Raw genomic sequence first — 20,149 nt, forward strand, 5'->3', positions numbered from 1 at the left:
ACACTTTACACACTATTTGATCACTCACCATAAAACTTGGCATGGTGACCCCTACGGTCCCCAGAAGTAACACAAAGGGAGAAAATTCCCACCAGGTTTATCACAAAAAAATAATTTTCGGTTTTTAATTCTGATTCGACTTTCGTATCACGCTTCTTTTGGTTGGTTTGTTTGTTTTTTTAATTTCGCACAAAGCTACTCGAGGGCTATCTGTGCTAGCCGTCCCTAATTTAGCAGTGTAAGACTAGAGGGAAGGTAGTAGTCATCACCACCCACCGCCAACTCTTGGGCTACTCTTTTACCAACGAATAGTGGGATTAACCGTCACATTATAACGCTCCTACGGCTGAAAGGGCGAGCATGTTTGGTGCGACGGGGATGCGAACCCGCGACCCTCAGATTACGAGTCGCACGCCTTAACACGCTTGGCCATGCCAGACCACTTGTTTTGATAATACTTTTGTTTGTTTGTTTGTTTGGAAATTTCGCACAAAGCTACTCGAGGGCTATCTGTGCTAGCCGTCCCTAATTTAGCAGTGTAAGACTAGAGGGAAGGCAGCTAGTCATCACCACCCACCGCCAACTCTTGGGCTACTCTTTACCAACGAATAGTGGGATTGACCGTCACATTATACACCCCCACGGCTGGGAGGGCGAGCATGTTTAGCGCGACGCGGGCGCGAACCCGCGACCCTCGGATTACGAGTCGCACGCCATACGCGCTAGGCCATGCCGGGCCTTTGATAATACTCGACACTTAGTAACAAAATGATCACCATATTATCGTTGAGACAGCAATGTTGTATATGTAGGACGCATAACGTAGATGTTAATTTGTGGTTTATTTCATTTCATTTTATTTGTTTTAAATAACTTTAGTAATGTAATATCAAATGGCTTAATTTAGGAACTTTTCCTGAAGTTAGGACTGAAAAGTTTGCAGTCAATCAAACAAACAGCTACAAATATGGTAATTTAGTTGAAGACCCAGAAGAGTTAAAGTCAAAGGTGTTCCCTAACATTTGTCAAAATTATTAATGGTTGTGTAAAAATGCAATTCTTGCATCTTAAAATGATACTGTTCATGATATAAATGATCAGTTATTGAAAGAGGTTCTGTGACAGGAATTCACTTGCAGCTAAACTGTCAGTGTTCCAGTTATAGTTAGAATTTATAAATTCTCTTAAATCGTCAGGGATGCCAGGTCTGAAATTAAACGTTAGATCACCAACAACATTGTTGAGGAATATTGATTCTGAAAAATTATGTATGCCATAAGTTTAGTTGTTAAGATTTAACTGCCACATGTTATTGAAAAAAGTGATGTCAAAGGTGAGGATTTCTTCATAGCAAGAACTCCATTGCTTAGAAGCGATTCCGACCCAGCTTGATCAGGTGGTTAAGGCGCTCGACTCATAATCCGAGAGTCGCGGGTTCGCATCCCCGTTACACCAAACATACTCAGGTGGGGGCGTTATAACGTGACGGTCAATCCTACTATTCGTTGGTAAAAGAATAGTCCAAGAGTTGACGGTGGGTAATGATGACCAGCTGCCTTTCCTCTAGTCTTACACTACTAAATTAGTGATGGCTAGCACAGATAGCCCTCGTGTAGCTTTGTACGAAATTCAATAACAAACAAACAAAGCAATTTCCACTTTGTATTTTAAAGGTTCAAATTCCCAGTTACAATTAGTCTCTCAACTTTCATTAATAAGGCATATGTTTATAGGTTCCTGGACTGTTTCTAAAGGAGATTTATTTTTCACATGGTCAGTTCTATATTGAACGTTCAAAAGGTGGACCATTAAAACACAATTATGTGATCACAAGAAGGAACAATAGCCAATATGAGATATCAAGAAACTTTAATTTAGACTTTGTAATTTTTATTTTGAAAATCAAAGGTTTACATAAAAATTAAAATATTATGAGTGATTGTTTCTAACTAATCCGTAAACATGCCATTGGAGCTGGGGAAGCAAATGTTATGAAAATTTAAAATTTAAAATCAATGTTCTTGAAAGTAGTTTCATTGTGTTTTTAACTAACTGTTTCAAACAATTTGCACACTTGTGGAAAGAATTGATAACTAATATGGTACATTATGATGAGATGACTTTCTCCAGCAAGGTATGACATATTTTTTTCTCTTCATTATATTACTAACGTTTCTCAAGTTTTTCTTATTTCTGGCCAATGACTGGCCCTTGGGGTAGGCGCAACTTAAATACAAAGTTCGTATGGGCCACAATTTTGCCCAAAACCAGCATTACCTTGCCTTCCTATTTTTCTTTTTTAGTTCCTCTTCAACTAGGTCCAGAACGGCCCAGTCGCAAAAGAGTAGTCCAAGCATTAGCGGCGGGTGGTGATGATTAGCTGTCTTTCTTCTAATCCTTTTCCCCCTGCCAAATTAGGGACGGCTATCGCAGACAGAATTGCGTTGAAATTCAAACCAAACCAAACCCCCTCCAAGTTATTGCTAATCACAAGTTTTTATTGATGGTATCTAGAAGGTTTTCACGAGTTGTAATGGATCTCTTATTTTAAATATTGAAAGATAAAACTAACGTGTAGATATCACAGATCATTGTTTAAAGTTTTTATATTTTAATAGACTAACAAGACTTCTGTATTTATCTGAAGTTACAATTAAGTTCTTGATAAATCCTCTGTACGCCTGTTAGGACTTGATGGTTGAAGTGAGGCCTGGCATAACCAGGTGGTTAAGGCGTTCGACTTGTAATCTGAGCGTCGTGTGGTCGAATTTCCACCTCACCAAACGTGCTCTCCCTTCATCTCGCGTTGGTGCTGTTATTATGTTTAACTTCTAGTCCTTTGACTGATTGTATCTGACTATCCAACATGTTTACTCGCCTCATTATTTCATATTGGTGCTGTTATTATGTTTAACTTCTAGTTCTTTGACTGATTGTATCTGACTATGCAACATGTTTACTGACTTCATTAGTTCATATTGGTTCTATTATTATGTTTAACCTCTAATACTTTGACTGATTGTATTTGAATATCGAACATGTTTACTGATCTCATTAGTTCATATTGGTGCTGTTATTATGTTTAACCTATAATTCTTTGACTAACTCTGCAACACGTTTACTGATCTGATTAGTTCATATTGGTACTGGTATTATGTTTAACCTCCGATTCTTTGACAGATTGTATTTGAATATCCAACATGTCCACTGATTTTATTAGTTCATATTGGTGCTGTTATTATGTTTAACCTATAATTCTTTAACTGATTACATTTGAATATCCAATATGTCACCTGATCTCATTAGTTCATATTAATGCTGTTATTATGTTTAAATTATGATTCTTAGACTGATTGTATTTGAATATCCAACATGTCTACTGACCTCATTAGTTTATACTGGTGTTATTATTATGCTTAACTTTTACTTCTTTGACTGATTGTATCTGATTATCCAACGTGCTTATTGATCTCATTAGTTCATATTGGTTCTATTATTATGTTTAATTTCTAATTCTTTGACTGATTGTATTTCAATATTCAATACCTGACGTGATTAACTTTTATTAATGATTTCACTTGTGGGTTTGCTGATGGAATGTGTAGCATTTACGTAATTTTATGCCGTTTCTTTCATATCTATCCATCTATTAATTCAAATAAACTAGGACGAGCTGAGGGAGAAATGTAATAAGTTTATTATGGTTTGGAAATGTGTTTGATATTTTTAGCATTAACAGAGGGGAAAAAAAGCTACTTAAGTTTGGTCTTAGAGAAATTAAGTTGTAAGTTTTTAACAACAGTTGTTTTGTGTTTAAAAGTTGTTATATTAATTTATTAACATTTTAAAGGCTTGTAAGAGTTTTAGTTTATCTTATCTGATAGTATAAATTTTACTTTTTTTTAAGTTTAGTGCAAACCTTATGTGCTTACCTAAATGGTTGACCCTCCCCTTTTAGGGTTAAGCTGCACTCACGTACTAGAATAATCATAGAGAACGACACGTCAAAAGAAAATTTACATATAAAACAAGTTGACAGAGAAGATTCTCTTACAAGAAAACACGACATCGTATTTCTTACAAAGAAAGAAATTACACAAGACGACGTAATTGAGGCTGTTAAAACAAGAACAGGTGATGTCAGCCTCACGAGTATTTGGTGAGCTTCAAGAATATTTTCATGACCATTTATGGGCGATGAAGCTAACTGATACAGTTATAGATATAAGTACCAGCATTATTACACTAATTATACTAGTAACCTTAACTGTAACTAAATCTGATACTTCTGACGTATCACCTGAAATAATTCATGGAGTAATAAAAGAGGTCTATTCAAATTTTGGAAGGGTAGTTAGTTCTATTTTAACGTGGCCTATCTCAATACAATATCCAGATATTAAACATTTTAACGTGGCCTATCTCAATATCCAGATATTAAACAAGTCAATAGTGTTTGACGACAAGTTTGATGGAAGATAACAAAAAAAATCACTGAATTATTTTTCAGACTGTTATCGACATACATTTTATATAAGTTTGTCGATGCCATATTCCAAACCTTGCTTACGGGTATAGGGGGGGGGGGAACTGCCCTCGGTTAAAGGACTATCAAGAACCAGCAGTTGTTAATAATGGAAACAAGACAAGATCCTCAGTTGACATTTAATAATAATAGAGATTTGTTGGGGCCGTTATCAAAATTAAGATTTTAAATTTTAAAAAGATCTTATAACAAAAATAGTTTGATTGTTTGTTTGTTTTTTGAATTTCGCGCGAAGCTACACGAGGGCTATCTGCGCTAGCCGTTCCAAATTTAGCAGTGTAAGACTAAAGGGAAGACAGCTAGTCATCACCACCTACCGCCAACTCTTGGGCTACTCTTTTATCAACGAATAGTGGGATTGACTATTACATTACGACGCCCCCACAGTTTAAAGGGCGAGTATGGTTGGTGTGACGGGCATTCGAACCCGCGACCCTCAGATTACGAGTCGAACATCTTAACCACCTGGCCATGCCGAACCTAAAATGGTTTTAAAGAACTTCATATAAATTGAGACAATCACTATGAAATTTATGAGTAAATACAAATAATTAAGGAAACTTATACCCCTATATTTTATTTCTTTAGATTACGACAAACACATAGTACACAAAAAACTGTATTAACAGTTTTAAATGATAAAAACGGTAAGGTAAATCGGAATTTAAATTAATAAATTGTGTAATTATTGATTTTTATGAGATACTATATTCAGAAGAAACAATAAATGAAATTAATGATTCTTTATTGGAAGGCTTAGCGAAGTTATTAAAAGGTTGTCAGGAGACTGTAGATACTCGTTTAACGTTTGGGCCCAGCATGGCCAATACACACCTACCGTGCCGTATTTAAGTTTTATGGCTGTTCGACCAAGTTGAGCAGCCAATACACACCTACCGTGCCGTATTTAATTTTTATGGCTGTTCGACCAAGTTGAGCAGCCAATACACACCTAGCGTGCCGTATTTAAATTTTTTGGCTGTTCGACCAAGTTGAGCAGCCAATACACACCTACCGTGCCGTATTTAATTTTTATGGCTGTTCGACCAAGTTGAGCAGCCAATACACACCTACTGTGCCGTATTTAATTCTTATGGCTGTTTGACCAAGTTGTGCAACCAATACACACCTACTATGTCGTATTTAATTTTTCATTGTTTAAACTAATGTTATTATTACTATAAGATGTCTATAAACTATCTCTGCGAAAAGAGACTTTTATTGATTAGTTCGAGGAACCTAATAAAGGCGGAGTTTCACTGGATAGTCGATGTAGAAGAAATCCGCTAACAAGAAATCGAAACATTCTACTTATTATCAAGAGAGTGTATTGTCTGAGAAAATATTGAAATAAAAAATGTATACGCAGTTTTTAAGACTTCTTTCAAGATCCTTAAACATTTATCTTAAATGAATGTTTTAACAGTAGTTTTTGTTTCATGACAGATTTTAACTTGAAAAGGTGACTTGCAGCTGACATTACTGGTTTGGAGAAATCACCAGCTATTATCTCTAAAGGTTGATACTAAAAGAACTAACACTAACCAGAACGATATTTTTTTACATATTCCACTAACTACGTTATATCAGTGATTTTTCATTCTGGGGAGCAACCACCCCCGGTGTGCGCTAAACACGAAAGAAAGTTTGCCAGATATGGCCCCTGTGAGGCTAGACGATAAGGTTCAATGCTGTTATGTATTTAAACTAAGAGGGCTGGGGCGTAAAATTTACACGTTATGCATGGAGGAGGGACTTCAGGCCGAAAAGGTTGGAAACAACTGATTTATAGAATAACTGTAGTAACTAACAATGATTGTTTCAGTAAGCTTGGAAATAAATATTTTAATTCTGCATTTTAACAGCTGAACTGCGATAAATTTAAATTGCGATTGGTTAGAATATATTTTTGTCAATTGAGTAGGTATAAATTTCATTATTTTGTTTAATATGCCGGCAGAAACGTCTCCAACGCACAGCCATATACAATTGTTACAATTACATCTGACACGAAAGCTTATTAGTTGCTAGCGCCATCTCACGGATTATATCCTCTGTTTTAGCGGCAGGTGAGTTTGTCTTCCCATTCAGTCACTGTAGCGTGCATGTTGAACGTCGAGAAAACGCCAGATTTGTTGCAGCTAAGTACAGACAGTGAAACGTTCCAGTTTTCTGTTTTAACTTAAATAGTTCAATGGATTACAGCCGACATGAAGTTTTCATTTATATTGTTAGGTTCCTGAGTGAGTTTGGCGGAAAGAATTCAGACTTGAACTGCGTAGCTAGTGCAAAATGTAATGCATCTTACCAAGTTTCTTTTATTGTTGTTTGTAATTAGACACGTTATAAGTGAAGTCAATCGAACTAAATAATGGATCTGATAGGGCGAAATCTCGGACTACAGTGGAGTTTGTGGGCACTCTGGGTAAATTTGTAACTAATAGCCTGTTTAATATACATACTCGAGAAGTCTACGTTAATATTATCATATAGCTTTTGTATAGTACTATAGTTTTAAATTAATTTTTATTTGAAGTGTGTGAAAGTGCAGGAGATTACAATTAAACACAGTGAGTGTTGTGATCAGAATACCAACACATTTTCTGTACGTACAAAGTGACGATTCTTTAGCATATTTAGAATCATTACAGACCTGTTCCAAGTTGTGCTAAGAACTCGTTTGAGAATAATTTATGGAGCTGAGGAGTTAACAAATGTCTGTGTAATACGGATGTCGTAAGAATAAATACAAATAGACGTTGATCCGTGGTTTTGAGTAAAGACATGTTATTCTTGACGCTGGTAGCTTTAACTCTTAGGGTGGGTATTGCTATAAGCTCCAAGTACGAGTTAAAGGGAGCTACAACGACAGTAACAACAGTAAATCATCAGGTAAGCTTGTTTCGGTAATTTAAGTGATAAAAAAAGCGAAATGTACCATTTCATTTATTATTGTTTTATTTCTTAAAAATGATAAATTCAAAATGTAATAGAAAACCTGAAACGAATGAGAATAATAATAATAGTAAATAATTTATGGGTTATCATATTCGAGCAGCTAAAACAAGCACATGTAACATGTTATAGCGGTTTTAGAACAACACGAAACCGAATGTATAGGATTTTATATATGTGTATAAAAACTGTGCAATACACTCGAATTATATCATATCCGAAACTTATTCTTCTTAATTGTCATGTTTCTCAGAATTCCAACTTATAAATAATTCCATCAAATGATTTTAGTTCTGTTATAAGAACACATAAATTATTTCGACATTACTTTAATAAAATTTTGAATTTGTTTTGGTTTTCGTTATATTTTTATAGATTTAAGGTGACATGATTTACTTGACGTTTGTCTATGTTTTTTCTGTTTGAATTATTTCAATTATATTTTTACCTATATTTAAGTTTTCTATACAGACAAGTTGTATGACGTCAGTGAACTGAAACACGTATTTTCATCAGATACATTGTACTCATATAGAATTATATAACATATAAATTATATATAACATAATACCTAAGTTTTTTACGATGTCTATTTCCATTACCGTACGAAACGTCAGCTTATTGATTTTGGTGCCCTTTTCTTAGTTTCTGCACGGCTGGAATCTAACGAAGCATCACGCGGGTGAAAAGTTGATTTTTTAAAAATCTTTCGGTCAAAGTTTTCTGTGGCATAAGATTATCAGTTAGGTGTTAGTTATCATAAGAATATTATGTAGTGTTTAAAGCCCGATTTTTAACAAGTTTCTACGTTTCAGACAGCTCCTCCCAAAAACCTTTGAGGTGAAAAATCTTTTGGCTTTAGATTATTACTAGCTAGAGAGCACCGACTCAATGGCTTGAGTTACTTTTCTATATCAGTGCAATAATTTGTACTTACTATAATTAAACGTGATTAATAAAATATTTGTCCAAACTGAACATTTGATCCTAGTCATTCTATAACATTTCTACTATCTCAGTACACCTAAAAATACACAAAGGTTAAGTGTCATCAGCAAACCCTAGTTTCAAACGTTGTATAATAACGTTTCTATCAATATTATTAATTTATATAATAAAGAACAAAGGCCTAACACTTGCTCCTAAGGTGTTCTACCAGTAAATAGCGTCCATTTTGACTAGATTATGTTAATAAAAACCTTTTCCATTCTTCTGTTCAGCCCCATAAAATTCAGTTAAATAGTCTTTTCCCAGTATCTGCGAATGTGATTCTCAAAGCCGTTTTGTTTTATGAGTTACTTGTTCAAAAACATTTTATAAATCTAAATACGTCAAGATTAACATCTTTAAAGTAAGCTAAAAGATTAGCAAGGCGAGGTTTTCCTTTAGTGATCCTACAGTGTATTTCATTTACTACAGAATGGTTTCACAAAATATTTTTGCTGGTCTTTGTGAGACTCTCTAGGATGTATCCCATTACAAAAGTAAGACTAACTGGCTCATAAGATTGAGGGCAACTCTTATTACCCCTTTTAAAATGGGAATAACACAAGCAACTCTCCAGTCCCCAGCTTATGTATCATTGGACCTCCTAAACCCTTAGAAAGGCATAAAAACGACGAGCATTAATATCGGGAACAGTCGAAATACATAAAAGATTCACTTCTAATGTTAAAAATACGTAAAAATGGCTGCATTAATACTGACAATAGCCAAAATACATGAATACACTGATATTAGTATTTCAAGTGCTAGTAGCTAAAGTTGGCATTAGTACGGAAAATACCGATAGGTATATACGATTTTGTCTTGATATATATGTGTATTTATTAATCTTCTGTATATATCATTTTCTATTATGAGTTTCTATTTGTAGGCGATACTGTGACAGTGCAAATCGAAAAGTCGGGCTTGAATAAAATTATTTTTATTTTTTTCTGGAATATGAGAAAATAATAACAGGCATATTGGTTGCTTATGAAGTTTCACGCTGGTGAACAGTAATTTAGAAATATTTATCTTAGTACAAATTACTAAACATCACATAAGGATATCAAATTCTAACCGCCATTTTGATCACGATTCAGTTTCACTACAATTTACTAAAAAATTTTTTTTCCGTTAGAGAAGAAACAAGCAAGACTTTCATAATTTAAATATATTATTGTTTAATTCTGTGTAAAAACTCTCATAACTCGTGAACCAATCACCTCTTAATGTTTACTTTGTAGACATCGTGACGTGAACTACAATTAGTTTTACTGAAAATCTTGTATAGCAACAAGTCTCGGTAACTAAGTCTGGACTTATGGGGTACAAAGTATATAAAGGTATATAGAAATACATGTTTCCTCACGACGTTATAAATGTACTTGGCGCGAACGTAAAATGTGTGTGTAATTACGTATATACGATTGTAAATTATCAGTGTCGAATGTTAAAGTATATAAACCATGAATAATTATTTCCAAACGCAGACGATATCCGCACGAGCCAGCTGTTCGTAGTCAGTCGTGGGCAACCAAGTTTGTCGCGACACGTGACAGTAAATGAAAATGTTTTTGGTTCTATTCAACTAGATTGTGGGCACCATGATATTGGCAGTGAAAAGAACCACTGGAAAAAAATTGAAATTAAAACAATGACCGATTTTTACCAACGACATTTAACAATACCAGGCTTTTCTACCATATGCTATACTTGTTCACGGTTTTGAGTTTTAGGATCAAATAATTGTTCGACGCTGTTTTGTTCCTAAATATACACAGACCTTTATAATCCTAATAAAATATAAGGAACTAATTACCACATTCATCAGAAGCGATAATAAGGCTAGTATTAGCTTCAAACTTTATAAAACCAGAATGTTCCCCGATGGGACAGCGGTAAATTTACAGACTTAAAGACGCTAAAATCCAGGGCTCGATTTCTCGTGGCAGACACAACAAATAACCAATGTGTTTTTACTTTATAAAGAATAACTTGATTCTTACCAATCCAAATATAAATGTGTATTTTTATAAGCCAATATTCATATTGAAGTAAGAGATTGTACTGAAATATGCAATTACAACACGTAGTCAGTACACTGCATGCCGCTGCAAAAGTTGATGAGTTGTGTATTATAGAAACAAAGAAGTTTGAATTGTTCATGCATATAAGTAAACGTTGATCCTGGCCCAGCATGGCCAGGTGGTTAAGGCACCCGACTCGTAATCTCAGGGTTGCGGGTTCGAATCCTCTTCACACCAAACATGCTCGCCCTTTCATCCGTGGGGGCTTTATAATAATACGGTAAATCCCACTATTCGTTGATAAAAGAGTAGCCCAAGAGTTGGCTGTGGGTGGTGATGACTACCTGCCTTTCCTCTAGTCTCATACTGCTAAATTAGGGACGGCTAGCGCAGATACCCTTCGTGTAGCTCTGCGCGAAATTCAAAAAAACAAACATACAAATCAAACATTGATCATATTAGCGCCTCCAGTAGCGTAGCGGTGCGTCTATGAACTTCAAAGCCAGAAACTGGATTTAGATACTGAAGGGGAGAGGATAGATAGCCCGTTGTGTAGCTTTGTGCTTAACTCGAAACAAACAAACAGTTGAGTGCAGAAAATTTTGAACTACAAGCTTAAAATGTTCGTACAGGTAATTCTAGATAGATGTCGCTAAAATATAAAATTTGAATTTAAGAAAATCATTACGTATTATTACGCGGATATGACCCCAAATTCTACTGAAGAAAACACTGGAAGGGGGAGACACAAATCTGTCATACATAAGAAGTATACACGTAATTTATTACTAAAACACTAGTTACAAGTAGTTCACACTATCGATTATTTTAAAGTGTGTTTTTGGATTGGTTGCTTTGGCTTTTTATGGCGCGAAGCAACTAGGCTGAGCTAAACATCTGGTAAAAAGTTAAAATTAAAGTAAAATTATTAAAATTCGTAAAAAGGAATCAAGGTAAAAGGAAACAGAGTTTAGTTTTTGAATTAAAAACATAAATAGCGTTAAATCCAATTTTTATATCTAGTTTACAGCAGTAAGAGAGATAAACTACAGTTATACAAGTTGTAAAGGACTTTCTGTAACATAATTTTATTTATCATAACTCGCCAGGATGTCTAACGGGTAAATTCAAACATCAGCATCAGTCACCTGAAGTTGGCCTTTCTAGTTCTGGTTTCGAGTTATTTGACGTCACGGCTGTTTTCAGAAATCAAAGTAATACAAGTTTTAAAAGACTTTCTGTAGCATAATTTTAATTATTATAACTCGCCAGGATGACTAACGGGTAAGTTCAAACATCAGCGTTAGTCACCTTTTGTAAGGTGGCCATCGCCAATAACACTGTCCAACGTTATGGATAAACCTTGGGGCAAAACATGTTTAAAATAGTGCCGTCGTTACGACTCTCAATGACGGCAAGACAGTAAAATGTGACTTATTGTGACCTGAGTGTCAAACAGACAATACATTGGTGCATCAGTCCTAGATAAAAGAAACGAAAATGTTAAAAGCTTGTTTTCACATTGCTCACTCCAAGTTGATTACCAACTGGCACAGAGCCGAGCCTTGAATACAGGACCATAGTCCATGTATGGAACAAGCACAGCAGTGATAGTGCCAGAGTAGACAGATTTAGCTGCGTTGTCGGCGAGCTCATTCCGCGAATACCAACGTGGCCTGGTATCCAGAAAAACTATATAGAAGTAGATGTTGAATAGAAATGGGCTAGTCTTCACCTCTTTTTCTTCCAACCACTTAAGGAAAAAAAAAAGTATCATGGGTGAGAGCCATCGCAATTAACGCAATGAAGGTCCGTTTTCCACTCATAGGCATCGTGGTCCTTCCCAACACAACGAGCACACGTCAAGGAACTACGACATGATGTCTTCGAGTGACAAAACCGCTGACACTGGAAACAGTTGAGAGGGTTTGGGATTATGGCCTTACCTTGCAATTAAGATAACCTTCCTTGATAGTGGCAGGTGGACGCAGTGATGTAAATGTTAAAATTAGGACATTGGTCGGCATCATAATTCTATCTTTGTGAGTGGAGATATGCCTCATTGCAGAAACTCCTTGGGTGGAGAAACCAACGAAAATCTCCGACTCGGGGATGTTCCTCAAATACATCTCAACAGTAACTCCTAGTGACGAATTCAAAGTAGCATGGGGCGTAATCTTAATGGGTACATTCCCAATCGCCTTTGAATGTAAGAGAAGTTCACTGTGTTTAGATGTGGAAGTTTCCACCCTTATGTCACCAGAGTGAAGCTTTGGAGAGCCAGCAAGTCCCTCTCGTCCCTTTTGAACGAAAAAGGGAGATATTTGCCCAAAGGTTTGTTTGAAAGAGAATGTAATATAAGAAAATGAGGTATAGATGTTGAAGATTGCTGTTCAGAATCTTCAAGACATGGTCGTTTACCAATGGTCTGTTTTTTCACTGTTTTTTTTTTTTTAAATTTGATTAGGGAGATCCATACTAAAGAAAGAATGCTTCAGTGCCCACCAATCCCACTCACCATGGAACCCTACAAGGGGACACACTACAGTGGCAAACAGGGACACTTTAGCAACGCCAAAATTTCTTGAGCACTATACCCAAACACCAGCATCAGATACAATGTCCACAACACCTGCTGAGAACATTCAGTACTGATGCTTGGTTGACCTTAGCCTAAGTGGAACAGCCGATTGAACTTAGGCGTTGCCACCTCAAGGCTGCCTGTCTACAGGAATTCAAGACCAAAGTGGTGTGTTAGGGTTGGACCCCTCAACCACTGGGATCTTCTATTCCCCTTCACGGGTCACCACGCACAGCAAACACATGGGTGGATGTTTAGATACCAGAGGAAGTAAACTGAAAGAATAGAGCCTTCCTTGGGAAGTCCACTCCCCACATACAGCAATCCACACTGAGAGGTGTGTTTTTGGAGATGGGAAATGAAGTATTTAATAGAAGTTTGTTTGTCTTGTTTTTATTTCGCGCAAAGCTATACGAGGGCTATCTGCGCTAGCCGTCCGTAATATAGCAATGTAAGACTAGAGGGAAGGCAGATAGTCATCACCACCTACCGCCAATTCTTGGGCTACTAATTTGACCAACGAATAGTGGGATTGACTCTCACATTATAACGCCCCCATGGCTGAAATGGCGAGCATGTTTGGTGTGACAGGGGTTCGAACCTGTGACTCTCAGATTACGAGTCGAGTGCCTTAACCACCTGGCCATGCCGGGCCTAACACTAAAAGTTAGAATATTTTACCAGGATATAAAGTCTCAGAAATAGCTTAGAATATACGAAAAAAATTTTATGTAATTTTCTAAAATAAAAATTCTGAGAGAAAAATTAGAATTTTCATAATTGCAGCTATACACAGAATTTACAGATACTTGTAAAATAGAAAATATGCGTGCCCATAGGTAGCTCAACCGTAAGCCTCGAAACTTATGTCGTTAGGAATCTGTTGTAGATAACTGGTACAGAGGTAAGATAAGTAGTTTTAGTAGTTTTACCTGCATCTCGAAACTCTTATGAAAAGAGAGTTTAATAAATTTCCCCTCATTTGTTTTATTCATTCTGGTTTGTTTGTAACAAAGCACAAAGCTATACAGCAGGCTATATATGTTCTTCTCACCACGGGTATCGAAACTCGGTTTCTAGCATTGTAAATCCACAGACGTACAGCTATGTCACTGGGGAAGGGGGTAGTACACTTCTCCTTGTAACTTGATAAGAGGGTATATGATAAGTATGTACGTAATTTTCTGCACGTGCCATGCGTTTACTATTCCCCCCTAAAATAATAACATGAAAATAAAATTCGCTGGTAACTCCGTCATTTGTATATCTCATGTGTAATACACATCTTGTCATAATCTCACTGTTGTTTCACTGTCTCTCAACCCAAAATAAAGCATGTTTACGTGAAAACAGAAAGAATGTGTCAACAAATAAACTTGTGTGTATTCACGTCCGCGAAGACTCGATAATTTTCTATCGCAGTTCACTTGAATATGGTATTTGAATGAAACAGGAGAAAAGGCATATTTGACATCCGTTCAACCACCTTCATCTATTACCAAACTTGTCTTGGTTGCTTGGTTTTGAATTTCGCGCAAAGCTACTCGAGGACTATCTGTGCTAGCCATCCCTGATTTAGCAGTGTAAAACTATAGGTAGAGCTGCTAGTTATCACCACCTACCGTCAATTGTTGGGCTACTCTTTTATGAACGAATAGTGGAATTGACCATCACATAATAACGGGCCCGGCATAGCCAGGTGGGTTAAGGCGTTCGACTCGTAATATGAGGGTCGCGGGTTTGAATCCCCGTCGCACCAAACATGCTAGCCCTCCCAGCCGTAGGGTATTATAATGTGACGTCCAATCCCACTGTTTTTTGGTAAAAGAGTAGCCCAAGGGTTGATGGTGGGTGGTGATGACTAACTGCATTCCCTCTAGTCTTATACTGCTTAATTAGGGAAGGCTAACGCAGATAGCTCTTGAGTAGCTTTGCGCGAAATTCAAAACAAACCAAACCATAATAACGCCCCCACGTAAGTTAACAAAAATTAGATAATTTTTGCTTTAATGTTTTACACATTCGAGCACTTGTACACTATCGTAAATTGTTGTAGGCCTACGTTACAAATAATGTTAGCTAACTGATTCAATGCTCTAATTTGAAATAAACTAAACTTAGAGTTCTTTGAGCGTTCCACTTACTCTAGCTAGTAAATAAATTACAACATTAAAATACACTTTATAACAGTAACAGTTTAAAAATAGTATTCGATTACTAATAGAGTAAGCTTTACGTTTCGTTCTTTGCTGTGCTTGATATAGACTAATAAAATCTGTAATAATCCAAAAACCTTCAACGTTATCAAATCATCGGTGTTTTAAACAAGTGTAGTCTTCTTATCACTGAGCTGAAACTGAAACTTGAACACCTTATGCGCGCGCGTTCTAAAGGCTAGATAAAACCATATAACCGTTCTTAGAAGGAAGGCAAGCAGTTTGCAGCATGCACCGTGTTATTTGGTATACCTGATAAACAACATGGCGGTGATGTGTTATATAAAGATGCGTTTGGTCTAGTGATTTGTGAGTTGTCTGATGGAGAAATTATATTGTAAGTAACAATTAAATAATCTTTGTATTTATTCTATACATTTCACACTGATATTTAAAAAAAAAAAATTAATGGAGGAACATGAATGCTTCAATAACGTTATTATCTGAATGTTAAAATAAAGGTTAACAGTAAGCCATGCCTAGTCAGTTATTCATAAAGAAATACATACAACAGGCAAATATAACGAGAAACTAGTTAGACAAGTTTATTACATATGAATAATAAACGGTTGCTAGTTTTATGGGTAAAGAACTATAATATTTCTCAACAGATGTAACAGGCAAGTTATTGAAAATAGAAAACGGAAAACTATAATTTCTTAAGCCTAAAACTGACTAAATGAAGGAAAGAAAACACCAAATACAGTGGTACCTCGGTTCTCGAACGACTCCCTTCTCGAACAATTCGGTTTTCGAACATATTGTTTGAGAAAAAAATGTCTCGGTTGTCGAACCAAGCTGTTGTGGCCCGAACCCCGAAATAAACAGACTGATGACCCGAAGGGCCCTTCGACCATTTTCGGCCCACGCCAAGCTTGCCCAAAACATTTTACCCGCACCTGTCGCTCAGTCCACACTCCCGCTAAAATCTGCTGTGAACGTTCTCGTTTTTCTTTTTGTTTTTCTAAATATTCTGATTAAATAAGCCACCATGGGGTCATAGAAGGATAATGAAAGCAGCAAACCAAAAAGAAAAGTTGTTAGAGCCACAATAGAGGTGAAAAAAGATCTCATAGCGAAGTATGGAGAGTGGTGTTCGCGTGTCTGACCTTGCTAGACAGTTTGGTATGGCGAAGTCTACAGTCTGCACCATACTGAAAAATAAAGAGGTCATCAAAGAAGCTGATGTTGCAAAAGGAGTGACAGTGCTTACGAAACAAAGATCACAAACAATGGAAGAGGTAGAAAAACTGTTGTTGATTTGGGTAAACGAAAAACAGTTAGCTGGTGATAGCATTTCTAAGACTATCATTTGTGAGAAAGCAAAGTAGTTGCATGCTGACCTCCTGAAAAACATCCCTGAAACGAGTGCTGCCTTTAAGGCTAGTTGGGGGTGGTTTGAAAAATTTAGGAAGAGAAGTGGCATACATAGTATGGTGAGACATGGGGAGGGTGCCAGTTCTAACAAAGACGCTGCTGATAAATTTGTTGAGGAATTTAAGGACTATGTAGAAGCTAGAGGTTTTATTCCCCAACAAGTGTTCAACTGTGATGAGACAGGCCTCTTTTGGAAGAAAATGCCAAAGAGGACCTACACCATCAAGGAGGGGAGGTCACTGCTAGGACACAAGCCAATGAAGGACCGACTAACTCTATTATTATGTAGTAATGCAAGTGGGGACTTACAACTTAAGCCTTTGCTTGTGTACCATTCTGAGAACCCGAGGGTTTTTAAGAAAAATAATATCCTGAAAAGTAAACTAAATGTCATGTGGAGAGCTTATAGTAAAGCATGGGTAACCAGGCTATTTTTTTATGAAGTGGGTCCATGAAGTGTTTACCCCAAGTGTAAAGAATTACACTTCTTCAGTTGCCTTCTGTTGCTGCTCCTTCTGAAGGTCTTGGAGTTTTTCCGTGGTGAGCTCAGTGTTGTGGTCTTCCATCAACTCCTACATCATCACCACTCACATTCAAGCCCATACACTTGCCTAGTGAGACAATATCCTCGACAACAGGCTCAGCCTCAAAGTCTCTATCTGCTACTGAGTCTGGCCACAATTTCTTCCAGGCTGAGTTCATGGTCCTCATAGACACTTCCCTCCAGGCTTTGTCTATGATCCTCAAGCAATGGAGGATATTAAAGTGATTTTTCCAGAAAAATCCCTCTCTGAGGGTTAACTCCGTGTCAAAGGTCACTTCAAAGCACCTTTCAAACAGTGCTTTGGTGTAAAGTTTCTTAAAGTTCGATATGACCTGCTGGTCCATGGGCTGAATGAGAGGAGTCGTGTTAGAGGAAACAGCTTCACTGTAATGAAACTGTACTCACCCACCAGGCTTGGAGGACGGGTTGGTGGAGGAGTACAATTTCATTACAGTGAAGCTGTTTCCCCTAACACGACTCCTCTCATTCAGCCCATGGACCAGCAGGTCATATCGAACTTTAAGAAACTTTACACCAAAGCACTGTTTGAAAGGTGCTTTGAAGTGACCTCTGACACGGAGTTAACCCTCAGAGAGTTCTGGAAAACTCACTTTAATATCCTCCATTGCTTGAGGATCATAGACAAAGCCTGGAGGGAAGTGTCTATGAGGACCATGAACTCAGCCTGGAAGAAATTGTGGCCAGACTCAGTAGCAGATAGAGACTTTGAGGCTGAGCCTGTTGTCGAGGATATTGTCTCACTAGGCAAGTGTATGGGCTTGAATGTGAGTGGTGATGATGTAGGAGTTGATGGAAGACCACAACACTGAGCTCACCACGGAAAAACTCCAAGACCTTCAGAAGGAGCAGCAACAGAAGGCAACTGAAGAAGTGTCTTCAGATGAGGAGGAGGGAATGGAGGATGTTCCTAGTTCACTAATCAAGGAAATGTGAGGAAAATGGGGAGAGTTACAAAGTTTTATGGAAACTTTTCACCCTGACAAAGCTGTAGCAAACCGCAGCATAAACCTTTTCAATGACAATGCCATGTCTTACTTCAGAAACATTTTAAAATGCAGGCAGAAACAAACCTCATTAGACAAGTTTTTAGTGAGAAATAGGTCCAGTGAGTCTCAAGCAGGTTGTAGCGGTGCAAAAAGACAGAAAAGAGAAAGAACCCCAGAAGGAGAGTTACCTGACGTTTTTATGGAAGGTTACTCTCCTTCCAAACAATAATAACCCTCCTACTCTCCACGTTCCTCACCACCTTTCAATTACGCCATCAGCTCTCCTCAGCACAGGTAAAGTGCAGTTAAATTTTCATTTATTGTTTTTTTTATTGTGTTTATAGTTTTTGTGGTTGACTTTATGCATGTAAGTATTATTATACAGGTATAAATAAGCAATATATCTTTACTTAAAATGCTTCATAATGCGTGATTTTTGGAGGTCTGTAACGGATTAATTTAATTTACAGTATTTCTTATGGGAAAAATTGGTTCGGTTTTCGAACAGCCTTCTGGAATGGACTAAGTTCGAGAACCGAGGTACCACTGTACTATTATTATTCGTTGAATATCACGAAAACACGACTTCGTATCTTGTAAACTTGTGACTTAGTACATGCATGTATGGAATAATGTTTCGATTTTGCTATAAAAGCATGATCATGCTTAATAACATGTTACGTGGGACTTGGTGTCAATAAGTTATTTGCGTCATACGAAGTTTGTTTCGAGCTCGCGTGGGTGGTGTTCGTTGACCAAAACTCGTAGCTGTTTGTCATTTAACGGATATATTGAGAAATGAAAAGAGGTAGGAGGTAAAAAGAGCCCTTGAGTAGGCATCATACGAGTTTTGTCAAGACAAAGTTAGGAATATGTTAATAGAACGCTTTAACTGCAGGAAAACGTGCTATTTGTTATTGTTTCTGTTTACAGACATTTCATATATGCATGAAATCTTCAAAGACATGTGTTAAATAAGAAGTCTGTCTACCGTCTACGCAGGAAATACACGTTTAAATTCATTAATAAATATAAACAAGTCTATACGATAACCTAGTATAAGTTAATATACATTTATTCGAGATGTCACAAAATGTGACGGATTATAACTCAAGTCTCTACACATTTTTATTGGTGATTCTCTGTAAGTCTGATATACTGAATGACAGCTTGTTTACAGAAAAGCACCCTTTACAGGTTCTCTCGCTTTCAACATTTTTTTCAGAAAAATATAGGACTATCTCTTTGACTACCCCCCCAGTAGCACAGCGGCATGTCTAGGGATTCACACCGCTAAAATTCGGGCTTTGATACCAGTGGTGGGCAGAACACTGACAGCCCATTGTGTAGCTTTGTAGTTAACTTACGAACAATTTCTTTGAATGATAACAAAATTAACACAGATAACTTCCAACTTTTCACTCGGAAATAAAAATCACACAAAGTAAACCAAATATTTACATCACTTATGAACGATCAGTTGATATTTTTTATTAAATATAGGTTTAAACTTATTTTCAAAGCTAGGCTTGTGGCAGATATCAAAGTTTCTGTTTATGAAAATTTGTAGAAAGTTTTGTCTAGTGGGATTGACTGTAACATTATAATGCCCTCACGGCTGAAACGGCGAGCATGTTTCGTGCGACGGGGATCCGAACCCGGGACACACAGATTACGAGTCGAGCGCCTTAACCCACTTGGTCATGCCGGGCCATAAAAATGGTACAATAATTTTAAACATCTGATTTTTCGAATAAAAAGTGTATAATACTATGGTTTCAGCAGGTTAACCTTACGTCATCACGTACAACAACTACACTTGTTAATGCCAGATTAGCCTACAATATATATGGGTACAACGTTTTATCTGGTTAAAAATAGTACTTTCTTTAATTATTTACTGCCAAAT

General features: G+C 36.9%; 1 protein-coding gene across 1 annotated transcript in view; it reads left to right on the top strand.

The window, feature by feature from the left end:
• The first annotated feature begins 6,635 nt into the window (after positions 1–6,635).
• LOC143244382 (uncharacterized) overlaps positions 6,636–20,149 on the top strand; it is a 44,326-nt gene continuing 30,812 nt past the window's right edge. The window contains exon 1 of the mRNA XM_076488947.1: positions 6,636–7,438. Within this exon, the coding sequence (XP_076345062.1) occupies positions 7,331–7,438 (108 nt within the window). The 5' untranslated portion in view covers positions 6,636–7,330. The remainder of the gene's footprint in view (positions 7,439–20,149) is intronic.

Source organism: Tachypleus tridentatus, chromosome 2 (assembly GCF_004210375.1).
Source record: "Tachypleus tridentatus isolate NWPU-2018 chromosome 2, ASM421037v1, whole genome shotgun sequence".
Taxonomy (NCBI): Eukaryota; Metazoa; Arthropoda; class Merostomata; order Xiphosura; family Limulidae; genus Tachypleus; species Tachypleus tridentatus.